Raw genomic sequence first — 13998 nt, forward strand, 5'->3', positions numbered from 1 at the left:
ACTAAGTACCCCTAAAGGAATTTTAATTTAAATAAACACTTGAAAAGGACTAAAAGAATGCAAATATCAATACCATTGTAAAAAAACCTCTGAGTTTTATTAGAATGTCAATAGATAATAGAAAAATGGTGAACAAGTGTATGGTGCCAAGTAAAAAAATTTTACATTCGTTATAGTAATTTTAAATGATGCAAGTTATCAACTCTGACATAAACTCAGTAGACAACTGACTACTTTAAGTAATAATTAGGAATAAATAAAAATATTTTCATTAAATGAAACTTAAAAATTGATAAATTACACATGCCTATACTTAAAAAAAATACAGTATTTAAAAGTTTTCCTACCCTTCCTTAAGCATGTATTACCCTGGATAAAGCCACATAACTCATTTTGCTAGGAATGTCATGGTATCCAATAGGACCTGCCTCACAGTCTGCACAAGTCAAATATTTGGTATCACCCACTGTGTTGGAGAAACCGATATTGTAAAAAGTGTACATGTCTTTAACTGCCCAAAATGATGAGGTGCTTTCAGTCACTGGATTACTTTCGTTGTCTTTGTTTTGTTTCATTAATGGTAATTCATACTGAAATTTGTATTTATAATAAAGTTGTTAAAAAAAAAACTAAAAAATCTAACCTGAAAACTGGAGAAAGAAGCTGTGGAAGGCGTTAATATTACTGAAGAACAAAACTTGCACTTTACGGTCCTTTTGTTTTGACCATCTTCAATCTCGGCATCATAGTTAGAACTACAATCTGGCATTGTAAATTCTCAAATTTACAAATGTTTAGCAAACAGATCGATAATGATTTGTATCATCTGTGAAACTGACAAATTTCTAAACCAGCTGAGTATCAAATCAAACAACCGTTAAAGTTCAAAATAGCACTCTAAAGATCGCCAGAATGTTACTGTTCACGTGACTATCCTATTTAATTATAATACGTTGGTGCACGTGATTTCTGTCAAATAAACCAATTTATGGTTTGTCTATTGCATCTGAACGTGATCTAAATCTCAACTGAATACGAACAGTGACAGGACAGCTGTTTTTGACGTTTAATATTTGATTTGTTTGGGTATTCTCAGTTGTCTTCCTCTTCCAGCTTTCAAGTTTAAAATCGTTTAAAAAAAACTTCTTCATAGTTTGTCAGTAAATTCTCATTAAATTAAGCTTTAAGGGTGCAAAAATGTGTGGGATTTTTTGCGTTCTTAACAGTTCTTGCAACAACTGTGAAAACTTGGTTAGCCAGGTATGTATGACTCAAGTTTACACCTTTTGTAGACAGACATTATAAGTTGAATACTAATAATGTTTTTAGCTAAGGTTTGAACCAAATATTAAACGACGAGGCCCCGACAGCTTCAACTTCCAAGTCCTCTCAACAGATGAGTTCAGCTTGGATTTTGCGGTCAGTGTATTATGGCTTCAGGGGTCCAAACCAACTGCACAACCCATTCAAGATGAAAATTCAGTTTTTTGCTACAATGGAGATGTCTTTTCTGGGTTTAATGATGAGTCACAGAAAACTAAAGGAGACACAAAGCTTTTCCACCAGTTTGTCAAGGATCATTTATCATCCAACACTCTTGTCAGTTCTTTAAGTCAATTACATGGGCCTTATGCCTTTGTTTTCTTTGATAAAATCACCAAAAGGCTCTATTTTGGTAGAGATGTGTTTGGCAGACGCAGTCTGCTGCTAGGTCAAGATGATGAAGGTGACACTTTAGTAGTGACCAGTGTTGCAAAGATCCATTCAGAGTTTAAATTCATTGAAGTACCATCAGTTGGAATATTTTGCTATGACACTGTGAAGCAAAAGTTTGAGGTTGAGTTTTGGCCACACAAAAATAAGAATTTTTATGGCCACTTGAAGGCACTGGAAGTCTTTCTGAACACAGAAATTGCTCCACAAAAACCCATAATTGAGTCACCATTAGTCAGTCATGGATTTGTGGATAATGACAATTTAGCTTTACTGAATAATATCAATAGTGACAATCAGACTTCAAGCAATACTTTTGAGCTTCTGCTAAATTGTAATTCTTGGAAGAGTAATGTGGATAAGTTGAAAACTTTGATTAGTAGTTCTATATCCTTACGGATATCCTCACAACCAAATTATTGCAAGCACTGTCTTAAGGAAAGAAAGGACTGTACTCATGCTACTACAGGAATATTGTTTTCAGGCAAGACTGATTATTTTCAACTAAATCTGGTTCTACAAAATGTTTTGCAGGAGGTGTTGATTGTGCAGTTTTGGCAGCAATTTGTCACCAACACGTAGACCCATCCAGACCTATTGATTTGATTAATGTCTCCTTTGATGAAGCCAACAACTATCAGTCACCTGACAGAGTTACTGGCAAGTAATAAGGTCAACATTATTATTATTTTTTGTTCCAGTTATCATATTATATTTCCACATGCATTTAAGTTTGTATTGTAATTTTAGTGGTCATTTTAAGGGCTGCAAACATTGGAGGAGCTGCAGACTCTTTACCCAAACCGGCAATGGAATTTTGTTGAGGTTAATGTGCCAAATGAGGAACTGGATAAGCAAAGAAGTGAACATATTGCTGATTTAATATATCCTCTTAATACAATTTTAGATGACAGTTTGGGATGTGCTTTGTGGTTTGCAAGCAGAGCAGAAACAGCAAATTATGTTTCTCCAGTAAGAGTAAGTTGCCCTTTTTTGTACCTAAATAATGTAAATCTCAGCGCAGTGGGTAGTATAAGTAGTCCATCCCAGGGCTAGTGACAGTGACCTAATAATTATCCTTCCTTTTATATTAGATGTAAACTGAGTGAGAAGGAAATTCAACTTTCTATGTTTATGTTAGTTAAACTTTCAATAAAATGTGTTTGTTTTGTTCTGGGAAAATTTTTTGGTAACTTTTGCTTGTGTAAGACAGGGTTCTTCAATCAGTCTTCCTAGTTTTTAAATAGGGTAAGACACAATATTGACACTGCCACTTCTCCTGGGACAGAGAGTATGTGATTGAACAAGAAAAAGCAGGTTTTTTTACCAATCACAAACAGTGGTGCTGTTTAGGCAAATCCAGGATAATATTATTGATTTTTTAGATCTTGATTGTTGGAATGGGCGCAGATGAACTGTTTGGAGGATACAGTCGACACCGCACAGCATTCAAAAGATATTCTTGGAAAGTAGGTATCTTTAACAAAAACAGTGTATTGTAATTATTTTCTTACATAGAATGCACAACTTTTTTATGTTTTATGTCCATTTATTAGAATTTAGTAATATTTCAGGGTTTGCAAGAAGTATTAGATGATGACTGGATGAATCTGCCATACAGAAATTTAGGAAGAGACGATCGCGTAGTGTCAGACCATGGAAGACAACTGCGTACTCCCTACCTTGATGAAGATGTGGTTGAATTTCTCAAAAATCTGGAATGTTGGGAAAAGTAAGACTAACCTAACTGTTAAATTATCTTCAACTCTTTACAATCCATTGTAGAACCTACCCGTCAGATAAACTTCCTCAAGGAGTGGGAGAAAAAGTACTTTTGCGTTCACTGGCGTACGATTTGGGTCTGAAGAAAGCGGCTACCTTAAAGAAACGGGCTCTTCAGTTCGGTTCTAGAATAGCAAATCCCAAAGAAAACGCTCATGAAGTGTCTACGAGGTTAGGTTTTTAAAAGCGTTTTGATTCGAACGTTATCTTGTAAAAGAACTACTTTTTATTTATTTATTTGTATAGCTTTAATGATACATTGTTTATACTGCCCTGCTTGTAGATTATATTTTTGTGTCCCAAATGGATTTGGTAAAGGGTTGATAAATATATGCTATGTAATTTTGGGAAATATTTTGTCAGGGAAGAAAGGTTCTATAGGGTGTGAGTGAGAAATTCTAGAATGTTTTAGAGAGAAATTTAACTAAAAAAAAAGTAATATCTGGTTGTATAAATTGTAATAATATGTCTGCAAGGAAACCACTTTAGAGACATAATTTAGAGTTTCATAATTTACGTACCCTATTTAGGAAAACTGTTTGTTATTACTGAAAATGTGTATTATTTTTATGGGCTACATACATACAGAGAGTGGTCCATCAAAAGCTTTTTTAGGTATGACAAACTTACATATCACCAAACTTGATGAGGATCTCTTTTCAAGATGGTGATTCTCTTATAGACCACCTTGTATAGAGTTTTCTATTTTATTTTCAGAATGTGATTGATCATTTTGGGCGCTTTGATAGTAATATAGTATGCATTAATTGATTAAACTTGTTTGTTTTAATTATTACGGTAGTAATTAAATAAAATAACGGATGTATTATAAATTTATAAATACATCCGGAGTTACAATACCATAATCCATCTAGAAATTCGACAGATTGGAACAGTTTATATTATTTATGATAAAAATAATTACCTTTACTAGAAAACAGGCAAAGGCAACACAGAAAATTAAAATTGAGTTTCCTTCCAAACTGAGAAATAAAAAACTGAAACGAATGTAGTTTAACAACAAAATTAAAATGTCTTTGAAAACAAAACATTCACAAAGGATCATACAGTTTCGGCTCATTTTTGCGGTTTTTGTTGATATTTAAAAAAAAAGTGCATATTTTTTGGTGAGAGATTTTTCATAATTTTGCACATGTAATCCGCTTTTTCGTACTTATACAAGTGTGATGTAAGTAATTAACCTAAGTAAGTTGCTATATTTTTAAAAATTACCGTTTTTAAATATCTTGTTCTTCTTATAATGGGTGTTTTGAAGATGTGAAAGATTAAATTGTAAAAAAAATGTACCAGCTATAGAGACACTACATTAGTGATCACTGTTTTAATTTTATCTTCTAATATACAGGGTGTTAAACTGCACTTTTCTAACAGTAATATGTTTTTTATGTAGTGAGCTGTTATTATAATGAAAATAAGTCTTATAAAGCCATTTTTACTACTCTGTTAGCTTTTAAAGAGTAAAGCCACTTTAAAGCAATAATTCGCGTCAAAAACTGCTTCTTATTATATGTTTATGTTTAACTTAATCGAACTTCAGGCTAAAGCTAAAAACAGTTCACTCTACTAATAACATTTTACGTATGAAATCGAACCTTTATAGACGTACACTTCAACTATAAAGCATTTTCCAATTTAAATTTCCAATTAACATTCTTTAAGCAAAAAAGTCAAAACAAATAGCACTGCAAGTTCGCATTAACAACGCGTTTTAATAGTTTATACGACGAGTTTAGACACAGCTCATTCATAAATTCTATACACACACCTCTCCCCCCACATCTTCTATAAATAAGTTTGCATTCGTAATAAAGATAGGCTTATGCTAGGGTCAATATCATTATCAAGATTAATTCAAAATTTTTCATATCTCACGTAAGTTCCATTAATAATAAATGTTGTTATTTTAAGTAACCTGATATATTTTTTTTGTTTTTTAATTTACTATTATTCTATTATACTACGATGAGCGGTACCGCTCGTCACGTTACGCTTTGTCGATCTAACTGTCGGATAAACTTAACCAGAACCTGACGACCAATCAAATTCGAAAAGTCAATCGCCGTTTCCCCTTCCCTATAGAGTTCACGTTCATTCATTAAACAACAGTGTGCTTGTCTGTGTTGCTCGGTCTTGGCCATCTCAGAACCCAGATCTAAAGCCATCTGATTTTTCGTATTTTTTTCGTAGTACCGCGTCCGTTTTCGGTTCGGTTTTTTTTTTTCCTTCGAATTGTTGTGCCCGTTTACATACAGTGACTTTAAGTATACATGTTCTGGCCCTGTGGATACAAATTTGGATAAGGATTATTATATTGGGAGTACTGAAAGGTGAGGTTACGTTCTCGATCGATGGTACCGCTTGTCAGCCTGTGATGGCTGTGTTTACGAGATCTATCAGTGTGATGCTGCGTTTAAATTGGTTGCAGATGCTGTGTTTTTGCGATTTAATGTGATTTTTGTTTTGTGTTTTTTTTTTTAGTTTTTCTTCTGGGGAAAATAAAAGATTTATAAATATACATAAAGTATTAGCTTGAAAATTTAGTCGTTTATTTTTACTAAAAATCTTAGTTTTTAAAATTTCTAACTTATTATCTGGTGTTTTGTGCTTTTATTCAAATTTACATCTATTACATTCAAAATAATAGGATTGAATGATTGTTGATGTTGCAATATTGTTAAAAAAATCATATTGGTTCAATACATTAACCAAATAACTATAATTGCTATATCAGTTATCTGAAATTGAGATAACGATTAATAATTTCAATTCTCCAAGTTGAAAATCAAGGTCGTAATATAATTGCCAGACTATGGGATAAATATAATATTTAGATATATACAGGGTGTTCCATAAATATATACCGGTACTAAGAGCGCTAAAGGCAACTAAAGGACGATGTCTTTAAAAAATATCTTTATGGTGGGTTATATTATCTTAAACTAACATGTAGCAAAATAATATGATACTTTTAATAATGATATTTTAACGTACTTTTCTCTTTTTGAAGTCTCTCAAGATATTTGAAGATTATAGTATAATAGCAAAATAAAAATTAAATCAAATTACAGCTGGAAAAAATTTGAAAAAAATGCCAACAAACGTCAAAAAATTAAAATAAATAATTCACACCCCGTGAAGTCATTTTACAGTTTGTCACGTGACAGCGGTTCATTTTTTAAATATGTCGATCCATTGTCAGATTATGGACATGGAGTTATTTCTGAATAAGGCCCTGCGCCAGCCCCGAACAATTTAAAAATTCGTAAATGACATGACGTCAAATTTCCATCTCGCCCAGTTCACATGTAATAGAAAAGGAGCGACAATTATGTATTACGTCACTGCCTGGGATGGACTCGAGGTGGTGCATGTGTTTGACATTTTGTTTTAAAAAGTTGATATCACGTTGATATCATTGACCAACTGTCAAATTTCGTCATCGTGACGTCAAGTTTTTTCGGTACGCTCTATGACGTTTAGACGTTTTTGGGATGAAAAATCACTTATTTCTAATTGCATATTTCAAAAAGTACCAATTTTTGAAATAAATGATATAATACAAAGTAGTTTCAAACGCAGAACCAAATAAAATGATAAAATTTGGGGTGTTCCATTTAAAAAAATTGAATTTTCGCACTTTTTAAAATTCTTTTTTGATGCCAAATTTTTACTACTCCGTATCATTATTCTTAGAACCAACCTTGTTTAACACGACAAAACAAAACACCCAAGAAAAAAACATTTTCTGATATGTGAAAATTATAATTGTTGTAGGTATTGCAAAAATGTCATATTTCACATAAAATGGATACCTTATTTTATATAATATACGACATTATACATGAAATATGTCTAATTTGTCGTAGAATTAAAAAATGTAATAATATACAGAGTTACACTTGAAATAAGCTTTGGCACATAGGTACTATAGGTATAGAGTTGGAATCAGATGAGAAAAGGCCACCGCATCATCAATGACGCAGTTTTTAAAACTATTTCTTTCTCCTTCTACAGTTGCCGTCGCATTAGATATAATCAGAGGCGTCCTATTAAAATATTCCCGAAAATATATTGTTAAGCGGTCAAAAAGCCACTTGGCAACGTAGTACGGTTTTTACTTGGACACAATTAAAACAGATGCGGCAGCGGCCAGGGACATTTGGACCTTTTTATATGCTTTTACTAGCCGGCACTCTAAACGGTGTTGCCAAGTTTAAAAAAATGTAGTGGCGGACAGGGAGGTCTGGTGTTTTGGTTGTATTGTTGATGGTCGCAGTTGAAGTTCACATAGTGTTATGAATAAAAAACGTTATTTTGTCAAAATGTCTTTCAAAAAGGTTGGAAAGAAAGGTGTTATCATATACAGCCAAGGCCGTGAAATCGTCAGTAACGTCTTACAATTTATGAAGAAAGAAGCAGAAGGAGTTTCCATTCCTTTGAAAAACTTGTTGTCTTTTATTTTCTTTATTAAAAACGACGAAAATGTTTCATTTTACTGATAAAATAATAGCACGCCACTGACTGGCTGCAACAACTTGGAAAGTAACGAGAGCAGCAATATTTAAAGCGAGACGTACAGAGATCGTGACATCATCGTTTGATGACGCCTGTGGCCTTTTCTTAGCTGATTCGAGCTCTACCCAGAGGTCTTCTTGAAAAAATTTTAGATTAAATAAACTTTAAATTTGCAAAGTTTTTGCAAATTATTTTTAACCGTTTGAAATCAAATACACTAACAAAGCTTTGATTATTTGAGACACCTTGTATAATTAAAATTTGTCTACAAATATAGTACACACTTGTATCTACAACTTTCCTATGGCTAAATTAAGCATTTTTACGACTTAAATTAATGTTTAAGGTACTTTTGGCTATATTTTTTACAGGTTTTCAAAGAGTTGTATTTTTTTTCCAAAGACATTGTAGACATTATATTGAGCTTTTAAATCATGCCCCATGCGAACGTACCTGGCTTCCTCCTAAAAAGATCGGCAGTACGGCGCCATGAATACATAACATTTTGAAAGCTTTTATGGAATATAAATAACGTTTCAGTTGCTAGGTAAGCTTTCCGAGTCAATTTTTACACTTGGTACCTGTTCGCTTTTAGTATTTTTCCAATACACTAATATATTTATAGACTCCCGAAGATCTACGGTTTTGTTTTGGCTCTGCGCTAACGATCCGTTGGTCTTAACTCACCAAAAAACCCAATTTACCGGTAGGAAATTTAGTTTCACGCTAAAATCCCAAAAATAACAATTCAAACAAGTTTATCCATGTTTATTGCTCTGTGCGGTTCATTCGAATGATCATCGTCGCAATTAATTTGAAGCTGGGATGGATCCGTTTACTTCTTTTATCGTTAGTGCATGTTGCAAAATTCTTTGAAAATATGTGATAAATCAGCGTTTCATGTGTTTCACATACGATTTTGTTTATTTATCGTATGACACTGCATAGTGGATCAAGTTTAGATTGGTTTGCCAAGTTTTATGTTTGAATTACTACGTTTTTCGTATTACACTAATTTGTTGTGTTATTTGTCAAGTTCTGTCAACAAAGTTTTCTTCTTTGATTATCTCTTCTATATTATTTTTACTTAACAAAAGGACAGCAAATCTATTAAAGGTAACCTTTTTAAAGAAAAAATGATGTAGAAAACCCCAAAAAATGACTCGTAAGGGGGAAAACTGGTCAAAACCACCACATATTATTTTCCACTTTTATCAAAAACACAGTTTTGAAAGTGCAGTAGGGGGTTGAAAGGCGTAATATGTCTGAAATCTTCATGTGGAGAAAAGCTTGTGGTAAATACAGGTCATCAGTACACACATTATTAGCAAAAGTACACAGCCACAAGAGGCAAACAGAAACGTTGGGAAAAAGGACTATACCAGGTGTCCAAGAGCACCCTGGACATAGGAGATTAACATGGGAAAACGGTTTTGATTTTTTTGCGCCTGTACGGCTGATTTGATTGAAAAATCGTATTAATAAAAGTTGTAGTACCTATCACGGACTAGTTTTCTGTATTTTTTTCGGATTTCTAACTTGAGCCCTTTCGTCGTAAAACACGAACAAAAATGCGAAAATTTTAACTTTTTACCTGCACTGTATAAGCGGTTGTCGAGCAACCGTACCCGCAACAATGATCTGTTTACCCGTTGCCCGACAACCGCCTATACAGTGCAGGCCAAAAGTTTAAATTTTCTCATTATTGTTCGTGTTTTACGACGAATGGGCTCAAGTTAGAGATACGAAAAAAATACAGAAAACTAGTCCGTGATAGGTACTACAACTTTCATTATTACGATTTTTCAATCAAATCAACCGTACAGGCACAAAAAAATCAAAACCGTTTTCCCATGTTAATTTCCTATGTCCAGGGTGCTCTTGGACACCTGGTATACTCTACCAAAAAATTTGTTTTTTAACTCTTGCACCACTTTTGACACTTTTTTGTGACAAAGGTTATTTCCCCCTTACAGAATAATAACACTATTTTCTGGGTTTTTAAATCTCGTTGTTCCCAAAAAACGTCGTAGAAGACAGTATAATTGCTTAAATGCCAAATCTTCTCATTTCATCAATTTTTTTGAAAAATATTGCTTTTTTTGTGCTTAATTCAACTAATTTAAGGTCTCTTCGTTTAAATATGCCTTTTGCTGTGCATTGGAATCCTTCTGTGGCAAAATAAAAAAATTTAAATTTTGGCATGAAATAGCATTTTTTCAATTTTTTAAAGGGTACAGTGCTTATTTTACCTAATTCAAGGTCCTTTGGTATGAATATGCTCTTGGCTGTGTATTGGAATCCTTCTGGAGCAAAATACAAAATTACAATTTTGACAAAAAATTACATTTTTCCGGACAAAAAAGAGTATTTTCAGGAATCTTTTTTTCGTATTTCTTCCTAACCTAACCTAACCACCAATAAGATCAAGTTAAGAACCCCAATAAACGGACTCCCCTTACAAAATTAGTAAAAACATTAAGTTTTAAAAATGGAGTAGTGTTACTGATAAAGATAACCAGTAATAATAATACGTTGGAATTTTTGCTTCATAATATTTATACGATTTTTCTGATATGACACACTCATGATACGATTATAATAATACCAGATAATTGTGTTATACTGAACTGTACAAATCGATTGTTGTGTACACCGGTACATTAATACATTCTTTTCGATTTGAACCCATTATTTACGGTTTATGGCCCATAAATGGGACTTTTTCACATAGTAGGTCCATGAACAAGATGCCCCTGTGATGGAAATCCGATACGAAATCTTACAGCTTGCTAACAGGTGGTCTGCAGACATAGTGGGTAAATAAAAATGTATGCGTGCTAACTTTACTCCTACGGTGGAAAAGCAGAGGCGTACGTCAATGTTTTTCACGGTATATGCACGAGCAGATGTTTTGTCTCAGAATTTATTATGTGCTCAACCTGTTTGAAATTAATTTGTTGTAGAATTGAGTAAAAATTTCACTTTAAAAAAGGTAAATTTTGTGTTGTGTATTGATTTTGTTTGATTAAAAAAACACCAGTTTTCCAAGAAACTTTGTGCAAGTAGTAAAAACACTTTTGAATATAGTAAATTTACCTAAAACTACGTTCTGTTGTGTTTCTAAGAGTAAGGAGCTAACTTAAAAAAATACACTGTATTATCTTTGTGCTGGTATAGTGCGTTTTTGAGTCTCAATATTGCGTAACTCATTAGAATTAGAATCCTTTTGTAAAACAAAGTTTTAGTCAATTTCCAAACTTTGGTTTATTGTACCCTGTCACGAAAACCCTCTGGAAAACCCTTACGGGCAAAAAAACTTTTTACTACATTTTTGTAGGTTCTCAAACAACGGAGAAACAACTTTTTTGTAGCTCCTCATGATGATTACAAAACTTGGATGGATTTGGTATCAAAACTAATAATTTACCACCAAGCATTGCTGACATACATGATGTGTGGGTAAAATGCAAAATGCACTGGTGGGTGGCAACTAGTTCTCTGTTATTATGCTGCTCTTCTAAACTTGAATAAAATTACGATAAATTAGTATTTAGTAATAGTTAAGTGTCATTCCTGTCACCCTGCGATTAAGGAAACAACCTGCATTTTGCACTGAAACAAGTTTTCACCAATCCGCAATCCATTTTATTTTTACGAAATTGTAGGCAAACCTGCCTGGCAACAAAACACTCAATTTGCAAACGAAAAATATACGACTTTAACCTAGATCCTTTGTAGATTTATATGCAATTGATTCCAAAGTGGTTATATTTATTATACATTTGGACTTGTGGTTTATCCTTGAGTTTTGCATTGCAAACTGCTCGTTTTTTTCTAAGTTGTTTTTTTGCAGATGGAGCTAGACCCTTACGACACATCGTTCGACTATGGCATAGACGATCAGAATTTTTACGACAATCCACCAATCAAAAAGGAAAATATCAAGAAAGTCACTTTCGACGCTAAAATCTGCTCGATGGTAAGTAATTGAATACCTTTAGTGGTTTCAAACAACAGGGGCACCCCCATGTTTTAAAAGCTGGTTTAAAGGTACTCCCGTTTCACACGGGTGTGTGTGTGTAAGTCTTGTGAGAATAAATTGGTTTTGATAAAGCGATAATAAAATCGGAATGAATTGCCTTTTTTTTCCGTTTCACTTTACACGTCGGGGGATATTTTGACTTCGGACTCATTCACGCTTCAAAGAAAACACAATTTCGTATCAAAAATGTTACAATTTAAGTTTCCGGTGTATATCTCCGTACCGCTACCATATTCTTACACTCGAGGACCGTTTATTTTTGATTCTATTCCACGACCTACAATAATAATAGCGTATCTTTCCGGTGTGGGGCATATGTCGACGATACATGCCACTGATTTCTTGTACTCACCCTTTTTTCCAAACCAGACCTTGTCAGACGTGTAATTAAAGGACAATCAGTGTATACTCGGTCGTACTAATTTAACGCCGGAAACCGGTAATACAAAACTTGGTATAGTAAGAACAGTGTTGCCAAGTTTTGCTTACTACAGGTGTCATTCATATTTTTTGTAAAAATAGTGAACCATTAATACTAACTAACTGTGGTCTTCTTGACCTCTTTAGTGGATTTCAGAGGTTTGGATCTATTTTGAAGTTGTGCAAAAATTGTTTTCAGATGGAACAAAGAAGTTCTGAAGATAATTATAATTTTTAACAGAATATTCTAATCGTAAATCATCTCCGTATTCAATAAAATAACATTTAGAAAATTTCGAATTTTTCGACGTTTTGGTTTTGCGGAACCATCATCAATCATCAATCATTTTTTAAATCCCATCCATAGTTTATAATATTAGATTTTGAAAGCTCTTATTATTCCGAATTCAATGATGTATGACACTTTATAGTTTTGTTGAGTAAAACATAAACCCTCACATAATTTTACCCTAAAATTCTTTTTTAAGTCTCTAATATAATATTTTAGAGAGTTTTGTCAAGTTTTCTAAGACAAATACGTCTTTTCGACATCCTCAGGTAATTTGGTGGTTTCTAGTGGCAAAAGTGATGGTTGGAAGCAATTTTGTTCAATATTTTTGTAAAAAAATTAACTACTAAAAATTCTTACAACCAATTGTGCTAAAAAGATTATTTATTTTCTTTCTTCTTGACATTCTGCAGTACATTTTCTATATGATCAGGACTTGAGTAAAGAATATTACATATTAAGCAACTTCCAATTTCGTAACTGAAGGTACACATATTATTGGCGTGATATGGGTTAAAAGTTTCCCATTATAATTATTGTTTTTAATTTATTTTATGACTTATCAGTTTGGTTTAATAATTCAAATTCATATCATTCATACACGCTTCGTTCTAACAAATTAACATAAACAATGCCACTTATTTACTTATTAAGCTTGGTAAACCGTTGATCATACAAATTAGTCCCTCTTTCCCCCTTTTCACCTACGAGTAACTTCCTTTTTACGTCGAAAGATAATCGAGCAGCGTTGCCACTTCGTTTGAATTTCATTTAATTTCATACAACACGGTTTAGTAAGGCAAACAATTCATTAATCATCGTTTTGTTAACGTGCGGAGATAGTGATATGACAATTAACACCAATACGTCGTCGTAATTGTTTATAGAGATAAAACAATAGGTAAGGAAATTCCAAAACTCGTCAAAGTATTTTGATTGTTGGTGCAATAATCGATGGGATCTTATAACGTTAGATTGCAATTTTGAAAACTAGTAATCGGTCGAAATACACATAAATTTGTTTTGTTAACTACACGTGTAAAGGGGTATAAGATTAATAGCAGTCAAGGTTAAGAAGAAAACATCAAAATAAGTTGGTCTGCAATTAAAGGATATCTGTATTTATGCAGAAAAATTAAATAAATCATCTATTTTGTTATCATTTTCGTGGATCTTCAAATTATTTTACTACCAAAAGGAATTATTGAGAAAA

General features: G+C 32.9%; 3 protein-coding genes across 3 annotated transcripts in view; 2 read left to right on the forward strand and 1 right to left on the reverse strand.

Annotated features, from left to right (window-relative positions):
* Positions 1–70: 70 nt before the first annotated feature.
* Positions 71–846, reverse strand: strat (RAB interacting factor STRAT). Its single transcript, XM_081973962.1, has 2 exons — positions 644–846; positions 71–590 (listed from the first exon to the last, which is right to left on the reverse strand). The coding sequence occupies exons 1-2, from the start codon at positions 767–769 to the stop codon at positions 354–356; spliced, it is 363 nt and encodes a 120-aa protein (XP_081830088.1). The 5' UTR covers positions 770–846; the 3' UTR covers positions 71–353.
* A 219-nt stretch (positions 847–1065) lies between these two features.
* LOC145725268 (asparagine synthetase domain-containing protein CG17486) lies at positions 1066–4271 on the forward strand. Its single transcript, XM_081973961.1, has 7 exons — positions 1066–1260; positions 1330–2197; positions 2248–2373; positions 2477–2691; positions 3099–3182; positions 3288–3445; positions 3499–4271. Exons 1-7 carry the CDS (start codon positions 1198–1200, stop codon positions 3677–3679), a joined length of 1695 nt encoding a protein of 564 aa, XP_081830087.1. The 5' UTR covers positions 1066–1197; the 3' UTR covers positions 3680–4271.
* Positions 4272–5603: 1332 nt separating this feature from the next.
* Positions 5604–13998, forward strand: part of pnt (ETS transcription factor pointed) — a 95797-nt gene continuing 87402 nt past the window's right edge. The window contains exons 1-2 of the mRNA XM_081973965.1: positions 5604–5843; positions 11888–12013. Of these exons, the coding sequence (XP_081830091.1) occupies positions 11888–12013 (126 nt within the window). The 5' untranslated portion in view covers positions 5604–5843. The remainder of the gene's footprint in view (positions 5844–11887; positions 12014–13998) is intronic.

This window comes from Ips typographus, linkage group LG2 (assembly GCF_016097725.1).
Source record: "Ips typographus isolate SLU linkage group LG2, UJ_Ityp_2.0, whole genome shotgun sequence".
Classification (NCBI taxonomy): Eukaryota; Metazoa; Arthropoda; class Insecta; order Coleoptera; family Curculionidae; genus Ips; species Ips typographus.